This window comes from Camellia sinensis, chromosome 14, assembly GCF_055761805.1.
Source record: "Camellia sinensis isolate YWXY chromosome 14, ASM5576180v1, whole genome shotgun sequence".
Classification (NCBI taxonomy): domain Eukaryota; kingdom Viridiplantae; phylum Streptophyta; class Magnoliopsida; order Ericales; family Theaceae; genus Camellia; species Camellia sinensis.
This window is the reverse complement of record NC_138974.1, coordinates 6372168-6385181: the sequence shown is the minus strand read 5'-3', so window position 1 is coordinate 6385181 and position 13014 is coordinate 6372168. Positions and strand designations below refer to the sequence as shown.

General features: G+C 32.8%; 1 protein-coding gene across 1 annotated transcript; it reads left to right on the top strand.

Moving 5' to 3' along the window:
• Window positions 1–1272: 1272 nt before the first annotated feature.
• LOC145806652 (non-specific lipid transfer protein GPI-anchored 14-like) lies at window positions 1273–8373 on the top strand. Its single transcript, XM_082904063.1, has 3 exons — window positions 1273–1794; window positions 1959–2054; window positions 7987–8373. Exons 1-3 carry the CDS (start codon window positions 1452–1454, stop codon window positions 8115–8117), a joined length of 570 nt encoding a protein of 189 aa, XP_082760189.1. The 5' UTR covers window positions 1273–1451; the 3' UTR covers window positions 8118–8373.
• Window positions 8374–13014: the final 4641 nt, after the last annotated feature.

Sequence of the window (13014 nt, the reverse complement as noted above, 5' to 3'; positions counted from 1 at the left end):
GTGTGTGTTACATTAGAATGCTATATTTATAAAAAGTTTGGAGTGTTAGATTGTTACGTTTAGGAAAAGTACACTGAGGAGTTTTTTAGTGTGTTACATTGGAGTGTTATGTTATTGGAGCATTACATTAGAGTGTTACGTTCTTATTCGTAATGTGAGATTTGTTCCAGGATGAGAGAAAATCCAAAACATCTATAGTGCGCATTGCCCAAATGTGTAATTTCACATATAGAGAAACTTACCTGTATTCCTCAAAAATTAAACCTAAACGTGTAAGTAATTACCTTTTTTCTGTAATTTTCACTTTAATAAGACCTTTAGATTCATAAGAAAAAAGAGATGACTAAAAGTTTATAAGATTAAATTTTGAAATTTATTAATACTTTATCCTAAAATTTATTATATTTTTTTTTCTAACTCACAAGAAATATCAGTGTAATCTTAAAAAAAAAATACTGGTCCTGATATTGACATTGTATTAATTTAGTGGGTCTTCACTTGCTAACCTATATAAAAGGACAATTTAACAGATAAACTCTTGACATGTGAGCTATCTACAAGCACAATTATTTGAAGTTCACGGGTGCATGTATCACTTGACTTTTTTAAAATTTTATTTATTTTATATTAAATTTTATTTTTAAAATTATAACACTTTCTATTATGATTCATAATTTAAAAAAACATTATGAATGAACTTTTGTTTTATAACAATTTAAAAAATGTTATATGAAATAATTTTAATCAAATTTTCTTATCACAATAGATGCAAAAAAATTAAAATTAAAAAAATTAAAAAATGGTCCCATCTAAATTTATTAGTGTGGATTCTAACAACTTTATGTCGGATTGTAATCCTCTTTATTACATATTTGTAATAGGCAGGTTTAATTACCTCATCCAACGGTGAGTGTAATAATCTTTTCTTAATATAAATAACGATAAATTTATATTCTTACTTCGTAATCATTATATTTGTAATGGATATCCTCTATTACATATATGAAATGGAAAAAAATCTAATAAAAAATATGTTTAACATTTTTGTCATGTACCATTTTTTTAGAAAAATATTATATACTAACAAATTTCTTATTACATTTTCTTACTAGTTATATGTGTTTCATTTAAAAAAAAAAAAAAAAAAGTGCACGAAACTCCGCTTAAGTGGGGCCTGAAAAAGGGTTGATGTATGCAGTCTTAACCTCACAAGCGGAGAGCCTGTTTCCGCGACTTGAACCCATGACCTCCAGATCACCAAGGAATAACTTTACCGTTATGTCATTTCACCAAAAAAATATATTTATATTTACAGCATTACTCATTTTTTCATCCTCCCTCCTTGCAATATCAAATTATTAGTATATATAAGTCTAAGTAGCTAGCAAAGTGTAAAAAGCAAAGAATATCTCCTCTCTCTCTCTCTCTCTCTCTCTAAATCGAGACTGTAAATGGACTCAAAATACGAGAGATGGAGCTTGGTGGTGGTAGGCTTGTTGTTGATGATGATGGTTGGTTTTGCAGAGTCAGACTTGGCGAAAGATAGAGAAGAATGTGCAACCCAATTGGTGGGGTTGGCCACGTGTCTACCATACGTTGAAGGAAAAGCAACAGGTGCTCCTACCTTAGACTGTTGCACTGGCCTCAAACAAGTCCTCCAAAACAGCAAGAAATGCCTGTGCATCTTAGTCAAGGATCGAAACGATCCTTCCCTCGGCCTTAAAATTAATGCTACCCTTGCATTAGGCCTTCCCACTGCTTGTCACACTCCCGCTAATATTTCCCAATGCCCTGGTAATCTTCTTTCTAACTAACTATACTCTTATTTTTATTTTTTATTTTTTATTTATCCTATGTGTATATACATAGCATATGAATACAACTTGTATATATGTATTTCTAAACTTGATGGTGTTTTTAGAGTTACTTCACTGCTTGACTGTGGTGATCTATTGCAGCTCTCCTCAACTTGGCACCAAACTCACCAGATGCAAAGGTATTTGAGGATTTTGTTAACAGCACCAAAGGGAGCAATAGTACCCCAGCTGCAAATGGTACCATTTATATGCACCTTATTTATATTAGATGTTAGATTTGTCTATTTATATGGGTCTAGTTAACAAATGTCCCTGATGTATCAGCAAAAGACAGAAAAAATTAAAAAACATAAGAAGTTTTTTTACGAAATTTAATATACTTTTATTAAAATCAATTAGCAGTTGACCCGTGTAATGCACGTGTTATTTTTAAAAAAAATATATATTTGATGGTACAATGTGTTATATAAAAGAATAATTTTAATTTTAATTTAAAATTAAAATATGATTTTAATTATTTATTTTGATAATATTGACGTTATCGTTCTATAAAATTGTTACTTGAATACATATATATATATATATATATATATATTAATTTTAGATAAATTATTTGCTTAATTTTTTTTATTAGCAAAATAAGACACTTTATTGATGAAACAAGAATAAAATACATGAGCACTACAACATATAAGAGTTTTAGAGACAATATTTTGGTCTCTAAAAGTGAAAATTTTGTTGCAAAAAACATTTAGGAACCAATTTCTATCGTCATGAGGAGAGTCGTTAAAAAGTCGTCTTAAAAAGTAAAAAACATAGCTTTTAGCGACAATTTTGAAAATATCACTAATAAATAGACTTTTAGGGACAAAATAATTTGGTCCCAAAATGGTTTATTTTTTTAAACAAAAAATGTGATCCCAAAAAGATAATAATTCATCACTAATATCTAATTTTCGTTACTAAAAATATAATAACGATACTTTTTGCAATAAAAATTTTTGGTCCTTAAAAAATAATTTTATCCTTAAATTTTAGTCTCTAAAACTTTAATTTTTTTTTATAGTTAAGACAATACATCAATAAAAAAGGCCAAGAGCAAGACATCATAGTAACTCATCCTACTCCCAACTAGGTTGGCATCCAAAGGACCACACAATCATCTGTAAACTAAAACTCACGTTGGTACGACACCAAGAAGGAAAAAAACAAAAGAAACATAACAAACACAACAGCCCCAAAACCAAACTACATCCCCTGCCTAGCACAGAAAAACAAAGCTGCCAACAGACCTCTCAACCCCCACCAATACATACTCGAACTAGGGGTGTAATTTTGGCTCGTGACCCACGGGCGGCCCGAAGTCCACCCGCAATTCGAGGTGGACCCGGCCTGTTAAAGTCCGTTTAGGCCCGGACCCAAGCTCAGCCCGAGGCGTTGGGCTAGGGCTTGGGTAGAGCTGCAAATGAACGGAGTCGTTCGTGAACAGGCTCGAGCTCGGCTCGGTAAGAACTCATTCGAACTCAGTTCGTTAATTTTTTTTTTACGTTCGAGTTCGTTAAATTTTTAATAAACAAACCCAAACATCCTTAAGCTCGGATTGTAAGCTCGGCTTGTTTAATATTAATTATTTATATACTAAATAATATAAAAATATGTATAAAAAATAAGAGAAATATGCTATTTATATATTTAAAAAATATAAATGTAAATAATAGTTAACTATAGATAGTACATTATATAATAGTGGCAGTAGATATTATTATTTTAGTAAAATATGGACTTTTTTTTAAGTATGTTTATATATATTGTATATATAATTGTATAATCAAAGTTTTAATTGTAACTTTAGTCTCACATGCAAGTATGAATTTATAAATTTTTTAGCTCGTTAAGGTTCGTGAACAGTTTCGAGCTCAAATCGAGCCTAAGCCAACTCGACTTGAGCTCAGTTCGTTAAATTTTTATTCAGCTTGAGCTCGAGCTCGAGCTCGTTAAAATCTTAATAAATAAGTCCAAACATACTAAAGCTCGGCTCGGCTCGACTCGTTTGCAACCCTAGGCTTGGGCCATCATTTTGCAATCCGGTCCGGCCCACTGCCCAACCCATGGGCCCACTCAAGGCCCGCCCAAAAGCTCGGCCCACCCGAGGCCCAGTATTATTTTTAATGAAAAATAATAAAATTTTGGTAGAAAAAAAAAAAAAATTAAAAATTGTTTAGGCTCTCCCAAGCCTGCCCAAAACCCGAGCCCAGGCCCAAGCCTAGAGGCCTGACCCACTGGCCCACCCAAAACCCGAATACCCCTGAGATTGGACCTAGTTTTCTGGCCCGTCGCCCAGCCCGATTTTTTGACGGAAGCCCACAAGGCCTGACATGGGCCCGTCTCGGCCTGGCCCAGCCCAACCCGAGCCCGGATGGACCGGGTCGGGCCAAAATTACACCCCTAACTCAAACCTGGTTGGAATTATAAATAAAATCACTAACTGTGTACTGACACTCATTTGATGATGATAACAGCCAAATAGCCATTCTAAATTTAATTAGGTTAGAGAATTCCCAAACATTAGCTTTAGCTTCTTTGAAGACGCAATCATTTCTTAGCTTCCATATAAACCACAAGGTAACGAGAGGGACAGTCCTCCAAATCTCCTCTCTTGCTTGTTAAACTTACCACTCTCTTACCAATTCAGCACAAGCAACTGTACCAGAAATGACCCATTGCGGCCCCCACCGCTTTAAAAAGGATAACCAAACATTTCACTCAAAAGAATAATGCTCCCACCAATTCAACAGATAAGCAACTGTACTAGGAATGACCCATTGCAGCCCCACCACTTTAATAACCCATTGCAGCCCCCACCACTTTAATAAGGATACAAAACATTCCACACACAAGGATAGTGTAGCAGCACATGAAGCATTCCTCTTCTTTTTAACAAAAGTAACACAAGTTGCTTATGGCCTATTTTGGGAACAATGGTAAAAAGCCAGTTTTTTGGTTTTTTGGCTTTTTTAGTCAAAAAAGTCAGCTTTTTTACCCAAAACAACTCAGTTTTTTGCCAAAAAAGCCACCAAAAAAGCCAAAAAGCCAAAAAGTCAACTTTTTACCAACTTCCCAAAACACCCCTATATATTTTGATAATTTTAGTTCTATCATATTATAAAAGTATAATTACTATAGAATAATTTTGTATGATATATATTAAATTATAAAATAGTAAAAGAAATACTCGTTGTGATATTAAAAATAATAATAAATTAGAAGAAGAATTAGTAACATAAAATTAAAATTAATTCTAACTATTTAATTTTCTTTTATATTCATTTGGAAAATAAAAATATGTAGAAATAGAAATTATATAAAATTTATTAAAAAAATAAATATAAATTATGTTGTTGTTGGATTATTATATAATAATTTTACATGATATATATATATTAAATTATAATAATTAAATTAAAATATTAACTATATAAAAGAAATTCAACAGCGACTAACCAAAAAAGAATCACATGTCAACATCTAAATCTAAAAAGAAAAAATAATGAAAACATCTAAATGATAAGTACATCTCAGTGTGTGAAGTGGTTAATGATCTGTGATATAATGTCAAGATATAAAAGAACCTGTTGTTCAACAATTGAAAAAGTAATTCAACAGTAAACTCAAACTTTAGAGGTTCCTCGAGAATATTGTTGTCGTGCAGAGTTTTCATCTTGTGAATTATGATTATATAAAATAATGTAAGAAATGAAATATAATTTCATATATAGAATCATTATAAAATTTAAATGACAAATCCATAATATAAAATAATATAGAATTAGTATTGGGTATAAAATAATGTACAAGAAAATAAGAAAAGAAACAAAAAGGTAATTAGCATTAAAAAAAAAATCCTAATACTCTTGAAAGAATTAAGAAGAAAAACGTGAACACAAAATTAGTATTGAGTTTGTGAATTATCTCAATTAACGATGAAAAATAAATAGAAAAGAAATATTTGTCAAATAGAGTCCATATAAAATACATAAAATTAGTATAATTTAAACTAGGTTTGGATTTGGGTAAAACTTTATATATAATTAAAAAAATACATGTTGATGTGACTTTCTTAGAAAAAAAAAAAGTAAGGCCATATAATTGCTCCCTAAACATGAAAAAAACACTACTTTTAATAATATATATATATATATATATATATATATATATATATATATATATGATATACCTTTTACATTTTTACATATTTTCAAAATATTTTTTACACACTTCTCAACATTAAACAAGGCCTAGGAAGGACTTATTAGCATTTGCCTTCATATATTTCGAAATGATTTAATTATCCTTTCTAAAATAATTTGTAATCACCATATAAAATATTTATTATATTTATATTGGGATAAATTACAAATGCATCCCTTGAGATTTGTTTAAAATATGAATTGTCCTATGATTTAGAAAATTAAAAATAATGTCATGTCGGAATTTTCTATTTAACAAAATTAATTAAAAAAAACTAAAATTTCAACTTCTCTTTTATATAATAATAAAATTATTTGAATTATTAATTAAAATAAATTTTTGATATCATTAAAAACTGTTAATTTATTTAATGGTTTATTAATAAAATAGGTCATTTTATTATGAAATTAAAAATTTTAAGGGACGGAAGGTAATTTTTAAAACTACAAACAATTTATATTTTAAGCAAAACCCAAATAATATATTTGTAATTTACTTTTTATATTAAGATTAAGGGTAAATTACAAGCACACCCACGGAGATTTATTTAAATTACAAATTACCCATGTGGTTCTAGAAATTACATTATGTCCCCTGTGGTTTCTAATTTCTAATTTCATAACAAATAGGTCATTTTATTAATAAATCATCAACTTAATTAACAGTTTTAAATAATATTAAAATTTTATTTCAATTAATAATTCAGTTAATTTTATTATTATATAGGTAAACAGTTAAAAATTTCATTTTTTTAATTAATTCTATTAAATAAAAAATTATGGCAGGGAGGTATTTGTAATTTTTCAAACTATAAGAGACAATTCGTATTTTAAACAAATCTCAGATGGTGTGTTTGTAATTTACCCTAAGATTAAGGGGTTGTTTGGGATAAACTAAATAAGTGCACTTTTTGACTTTTTATATGAGTTGGGTATGGGTTGAGTTTGAAGTGATGTGATAGAGAGGTGATGTGACTTAAATAAGATGATATAACTTAAACTTTTTATGAAATATGAGTTGGGTATGGGTTGAGTTTGAAGTGATGTGATAGAGAGGTGATGTGACTTAAATAAGATGATATAACTTAAATAAGATAGTGACTTTTTGACTTTTTGACTTTTTTAAGTTATCTCAAACCAAATCTAAGTATAGGTGATGGGACCACTATTGTTATTGTATTGAATTTCTCTTAGTAATTTTTTATTTTATTTTAAAGAGCAGCATACCCTACCCACTCTTGGTGTTTTTTTTATTTTTTTTTAATGTTGCCACGTGAGTGGTTAGTTATTAAACGTCGTGTATTAAATTGTTGCAGTAGCGCTTCTGATATCATGTCATAACCGATTGACCTTGGTCATTCATCACATTGTTTGATTTATGACAACATTAAATGATAAGTTAAGATCTTCCCTCGTTTATGACTGAAATGAAAATTTGTATTTCATTACATGAGGCTATAACACATTATTAAAATTAAAAATCAATGAGATATAACTATTATATTAATTTAAATTTTAAAATTTTCCTCCACTATTTTTAAATTTGAAATAAAATTTTGTTATAATGTTTACATTCGCAATTATTGATTATCCAATATAATGTAATAGAAAGAATTCAACATTAACTATCATAAGAGTCATGTTGCGCATCATAAAACTAATTTAATGGTGATTGTATAATATACAATAAAATATTACAAACTAATCTAATGGTGAAAATTTTTTAACAAGATTTTTCATGATATCTACCATTATTACTATCATAAAATGTAACTTTTTAAAGTCGGATCACAAAAATTTCTTGTGAGATTATTGATTGTACTTTATTTCATGTATGTCTTTATTTATTACTGACTAACTAATTTTGTCTCATGAATATGTCATTATTCATGGACTAACTAATTTTGTGGTGTTGGTTAAAGGGAATTCCACCAGAAACGGATCAATTTCTGAGATTAAAAGCGAAGGCGAAAGGGCAAAGAGGTGGGTGGTAGTTGAGATGGTTGGTGTGGTCATAACTTGTATGATCGTTCACATCTTACCAAGCCTGTAATGTCTCCACACTGTGAGCTTGTTTGAGGTGTGCCATCTATACATTTTCCATCTTGTGCCATTACGTATACGTATGCTTTGATATCTACTGCTAAAAAAAAAAACAAAAACTCTGATATCTGTCTCTGTCAGTGTTGCTAATTATTTAGGTCTACATTTCATGTTCGGGTGGGAAAATTATTGAATAGTCTTAAACTTTAATGTGATTTTTTACTTATGTAGTATTTTCGATCAATGAAAGATTGTAATTTGTAATATACACCAAGTGTGGGTCATCTTTTGTTTCCTAATTGGTTTAGGAGTAGCTGTATGGATGCAAGTAGCAGTAATACGGATAATATTGTACTTTTCGAATCTTTCTTGATGCATGTCATCTTCTTGTACCTTTAATTTTATGTTTTAATGAAAAATTTTTTTTTTGCTGATCAAAAAAAATTGGCTAACAAAGTGAGTCAACATTATTGCACTCGTAAAGTTTTCCACCATACCATTAGTTGGGAGCATCACATGAACAATATCACATGATACTTCAAGTCTGTCCAATAATTACCTATTGGAGTGTACTCTTGAGAAAATTTGTATGCATGATGTAAATATTTTAATGATGTTTATACATACAACTTTTATAATCCCTAAAATCTAGAACTGTCATGAGCGTCACAAATAATCTCATGATGCAAAAAATAAATAAGCAATATATCCGAATATATTATGCGAAACCTTTGAATGATCCAAACAATTATTGAAAATAACCTTGATGTTGGTGAATTTTTTTTCTCTCTTTTGACCTTCTTTTGTGTTGGAAAAATATATAAGCAGAAGCAAATCGGATCGTGAGCATACCTTAACTCAGTAAGAATTTAAATAATGTTCTACATGTTGTTGTAACTTAAGATTTTATTTCTCAACAGTATAACCATATTACAATGATTGAAAGAGTTCTCAATTCCACAACTCAATCTGAATAGAATTGGCAGCTTATGAAGTGAAATCATTTGTTTTAAGGGTGATTTGGGTTAAACAAATTCATTTACTTGTGAAAAGATAAAAATTGTCACGAAATGGATGGAGCCAATCAATAAAGTGATCAACATGGAGTGGAAGTGGATGATTTTCCCAGTAAGGGTGTATGAAGAACAGATTGTTGTAGTCCAAACGAGTTCAGAAGCTTGTGTTTTTAAGATGCATTCACAACTGGCAGAGGATTTTAGCTCCAATGTTCAGGTTAATCAGGCCACGGAGGAGAACGTTAGGGAGCAGGAAGACGAGGATGACATGGATGCTAAGTCAGCTCATGAGTTGGAGCAATGTGATGTGTTGGCTAGAGGGGTTCCGACAAATGGGCAACTGAACAACATGGAGGTGGACAAAGAGGTGGTTAGGTTGAGTGGGACGGTAGTTGCAGAGTTAGATGGTGTAATGGCAAAGCAGCTCATGACAGAAGCATGCCAAATAATGAAGATGGTGGGAAATCCAAATTATGGTTGTGCCGACAAGTGCCTAGAGTGTGTTGATCAAGTGTGCACACCTGGGTACATGACGAGTGTAAGTGGGTCTAGCTTACTTATGCCGAGCCTAAGTTTGGAAGTGGCATTGGGCTGTAATCAGGTGTCCAATGGGTTGGTTGGGAATGGGCTCACATATCAGATTATTAGCACAACTGAATAGGCTGGGGCAGTTGGGTATGATGCTAGGGAGTCTGGTGGGTCCAAAGCCCCATTGACTAAAAGTCTGAACCTGAAAACTAATAGAAGGAATAAAGGTAAGCAAAAATGGATTAAAAAGGATAAGGGCAAGTTTCAACCCCTGAAAAAAGGATTTTTTTGATCTAGTGAAGAGATATGGAAATAAGGGAGGATCAACAAGTAAACCAGCCTCGAAACAGTTAGTTCTCAGAGGTTCGATTGCAGAAGATTCACTTTCAGCTTCCATTCAGAGTGGTAATGGTGAAGCTCTCTTGGTTCTCACTGAGGCCTAAACAACTCTACAGTTAGGAAATCTTTTGGGTCTACAGTATAATGGTAAAGAGGCTGAAGTTCTAAGCAAAATTGTGGAGCTTGAAATGAAAGATAAGGAAAGGATTGGAGGGGTGAGTGGGGCTGTTGCATAGATTGTAACACTGAAGGGGTCTGTAAGGTGTATTATTTGTTTATTTATAAAGATATTAACATGGAATGTTAGAGGTATTGGTAGGAGTGAGAAGAAAGGAAAGATAAGGAAGATGATGAATGAGAGAAATGTGGATATTTTGTTGTTACAAGAAACAAAGAAGGCAAACATCTTAGAACAAGAAGTTAGAGCAATGTGGGGAAGGGATAGTATTGAGTTCATAGCAGTGGGCTCAGAAGGATCAGCTGGAGGGCTCTTATGTATCTGGGATCCTCAAGTATTCCAATTGGTAGATTGCTGCAGCAATATGAGGTTTATTCTGTTGTCAGGTTTGTTGTTTAATTCCTTTGATTGTGTGCTTTTGAATATATATGCACCTAATGAAATGGGAGCTAAAAGGAAATTTTGGGATAGCCTATTGAAGCTCAAAGAGGATTTTCCTAAACCTTGGTGTTTGTGTGGGAACTTTAATAAAATCAAGTATGTTAGTGAAATGAAAGGTTGTTATAGGAGAGATAAAGAAATGGCTGATTTGAATGAGTTTATTGAGAGGTGTGAAGTGCATGACTTACCATTATTGGGTAGGAAGTACACATGGGGTAACTCAATGGAAGAGGAGAGATGGAGTAGAATTGATAGGGTGTTGGTGGACCCAAGATGGCTGGAGGTGTTTAAGCTTAAACTGTGGGGATTGCCTAGGTGTATCTCTGATCATAGTCCACTCCTTTTGGTAGAGGATGAGAGGGATTGGGGGCCCTAAGCCCTTTAGGTTTGTTAATGCTTGGTGTTTGCACCCTACTCTTTTTCCACCGGTAGAGAAATCTTGGAAGGATACTGTGGGAGTTGGTTGGGTCGGATTTATATTTCTTAGTAAATTGAAAGCTCTGAAGTAGGCCCTTAGAACATGGAATAAAGAGGTGTATGGAAATGTTTCAGTTAAATTGAAAGCAGTTGAGGAGGAATTGCATCTCATTGATCTTCAGGCTGAGATTAGAGAGCTTGATCCGATTGAGAAAGTTAGAAGAAGAGCAATTAGAGAAGAGGTATGGAGGCTAAACAGGATGGTTACTTGGATGTGCTTGCAAAACTCTAGGTTGAATTGGGCTCTGAAGGGTGACAAAAATACAAGGGTTTTCCATGTGGTGGCTAGGTCCAGACAAAGTAGAAGTGAGTTAGCATCCCTTATAGTAGGGGATTCAGTAATTGAAGATCCTGCTATGGTGAAGAAGGAGGTATATGATCATTTTAGGCAGCAGTTTGCGAAGGATTGGATGGTTAGGCCCAAGTTAGGTGGTCTTTTCAAATCAGTTCAAAGCAGCTCTCAGTCTGCAATGTTAGAAGCAGAGTTTTCAAAGTCTGAAATTAAGGTAGCTATAAAGGATTGTGATGGTAATAAGGCTCCAGGTCCAGATGGATTCAACCTTCTTTGTTTCCAAAAATTCTGGAAGGTTATGAAAGGTGATCTGATCAATTTTATGAAGGATTTCCATAGGAATGGCAAACTGGTGAGGGAATTGAATAGTTCCCTTATCACCGTAGTTCCTAAGAAGGAGAACCCTATGGGTCTTTTAGATTTTAGGCCTTAGATCAGTGTATAAAGTCCTAACAAAGGCACTATCAAAAGGTTAAAAGCAATGCTCCCCTCTGTGATTAGTGAAACTCAATCAGCCTTTCTTGGAGGTAGAAATATTCTTGATGGTGTTCTAATTGCTAACGAAGTGGGGGATGGGTGGAAGAAGTCTAAAAAAAAGGGTGTGATCATTAAACTTGACTTTGAGAAGGCCTATGATTCAATGAATTGGGGATATCTTCACTCAATGCTTTTGAATTTTGGATTTGGTTCACGTTGGACTGAATGGATCAGGGAGTGTGTTTCAACTGCTCAAATTTCAGTGCTTGTCAATGGTTCTCCCACTAATGAGTTTTGTCCTCAAAGGGGCCTTAGACAGGGTGATCCACTGTCCCCTTTCTTATTTAACTTGGTGGGTGAGGGGTTGAATTTGTTATTAACAAGGGCATATCATATGGAGGTTATTAAAGGGGTGAAAATAAGTGTTAGGGGAGTGGTGTTGTCTCATTTACAATTTACAGATTCTTTTGTGTGAAGTTGAAGATGAGGTGGTAAGAAACTTAAAGAGGATCGTAAGGTGTTTTGAGGTGATGTCTGGATTAAGAATTCGTTACCATAAAAGTCAGGTTTGTGGAGTGAGTGTTCCTGTTGAATCTTTGGCTAGATTTGCCTCTATTTTGAATTACAAGACGAATAAGCTGCCCTTACTGTATCTTGTGATGCCCTTAGGATCTAATCCTAGTTGTGAAGCTACTTGGAAACCAGTGTTGGACATGGTTAGAAACAGACTAGCTAGCTAGAAGAGAAAGCTTCTATCCTATGCTGGTAAGCTTACTCTCATTAAATCTGTCTTGGCATCTTTGCCTGTGTACTATCTTTCTCTGTTTAAAATGCCTGATGGGGTTGCTAAAGTGATAGAGAGGTTGCAGGCTTCTTTTCTTTGGGGAGGTTCAGAAGTTAGAAGAAAGGTTCATATAGTCAAATGGTCAAAATTGACTAAATGCTTGGAACAAGGAGGTCTGAGATTGAGAAGAGTGAAGGTGGTTAATTCTTGCTTACTAATTAAATGGTGGTGGAGATTTGGGTATGAAAAGAATGCATTGTGGAGAAATGTTATTTGTAGTAAGTATAAAGTGGATTTCCGCGATTAGATTCCTTCTCCTTCTTCCACTAATAATATGTCTAGTGTTTGGAAATGTATTATTACCATTGCAGAGTC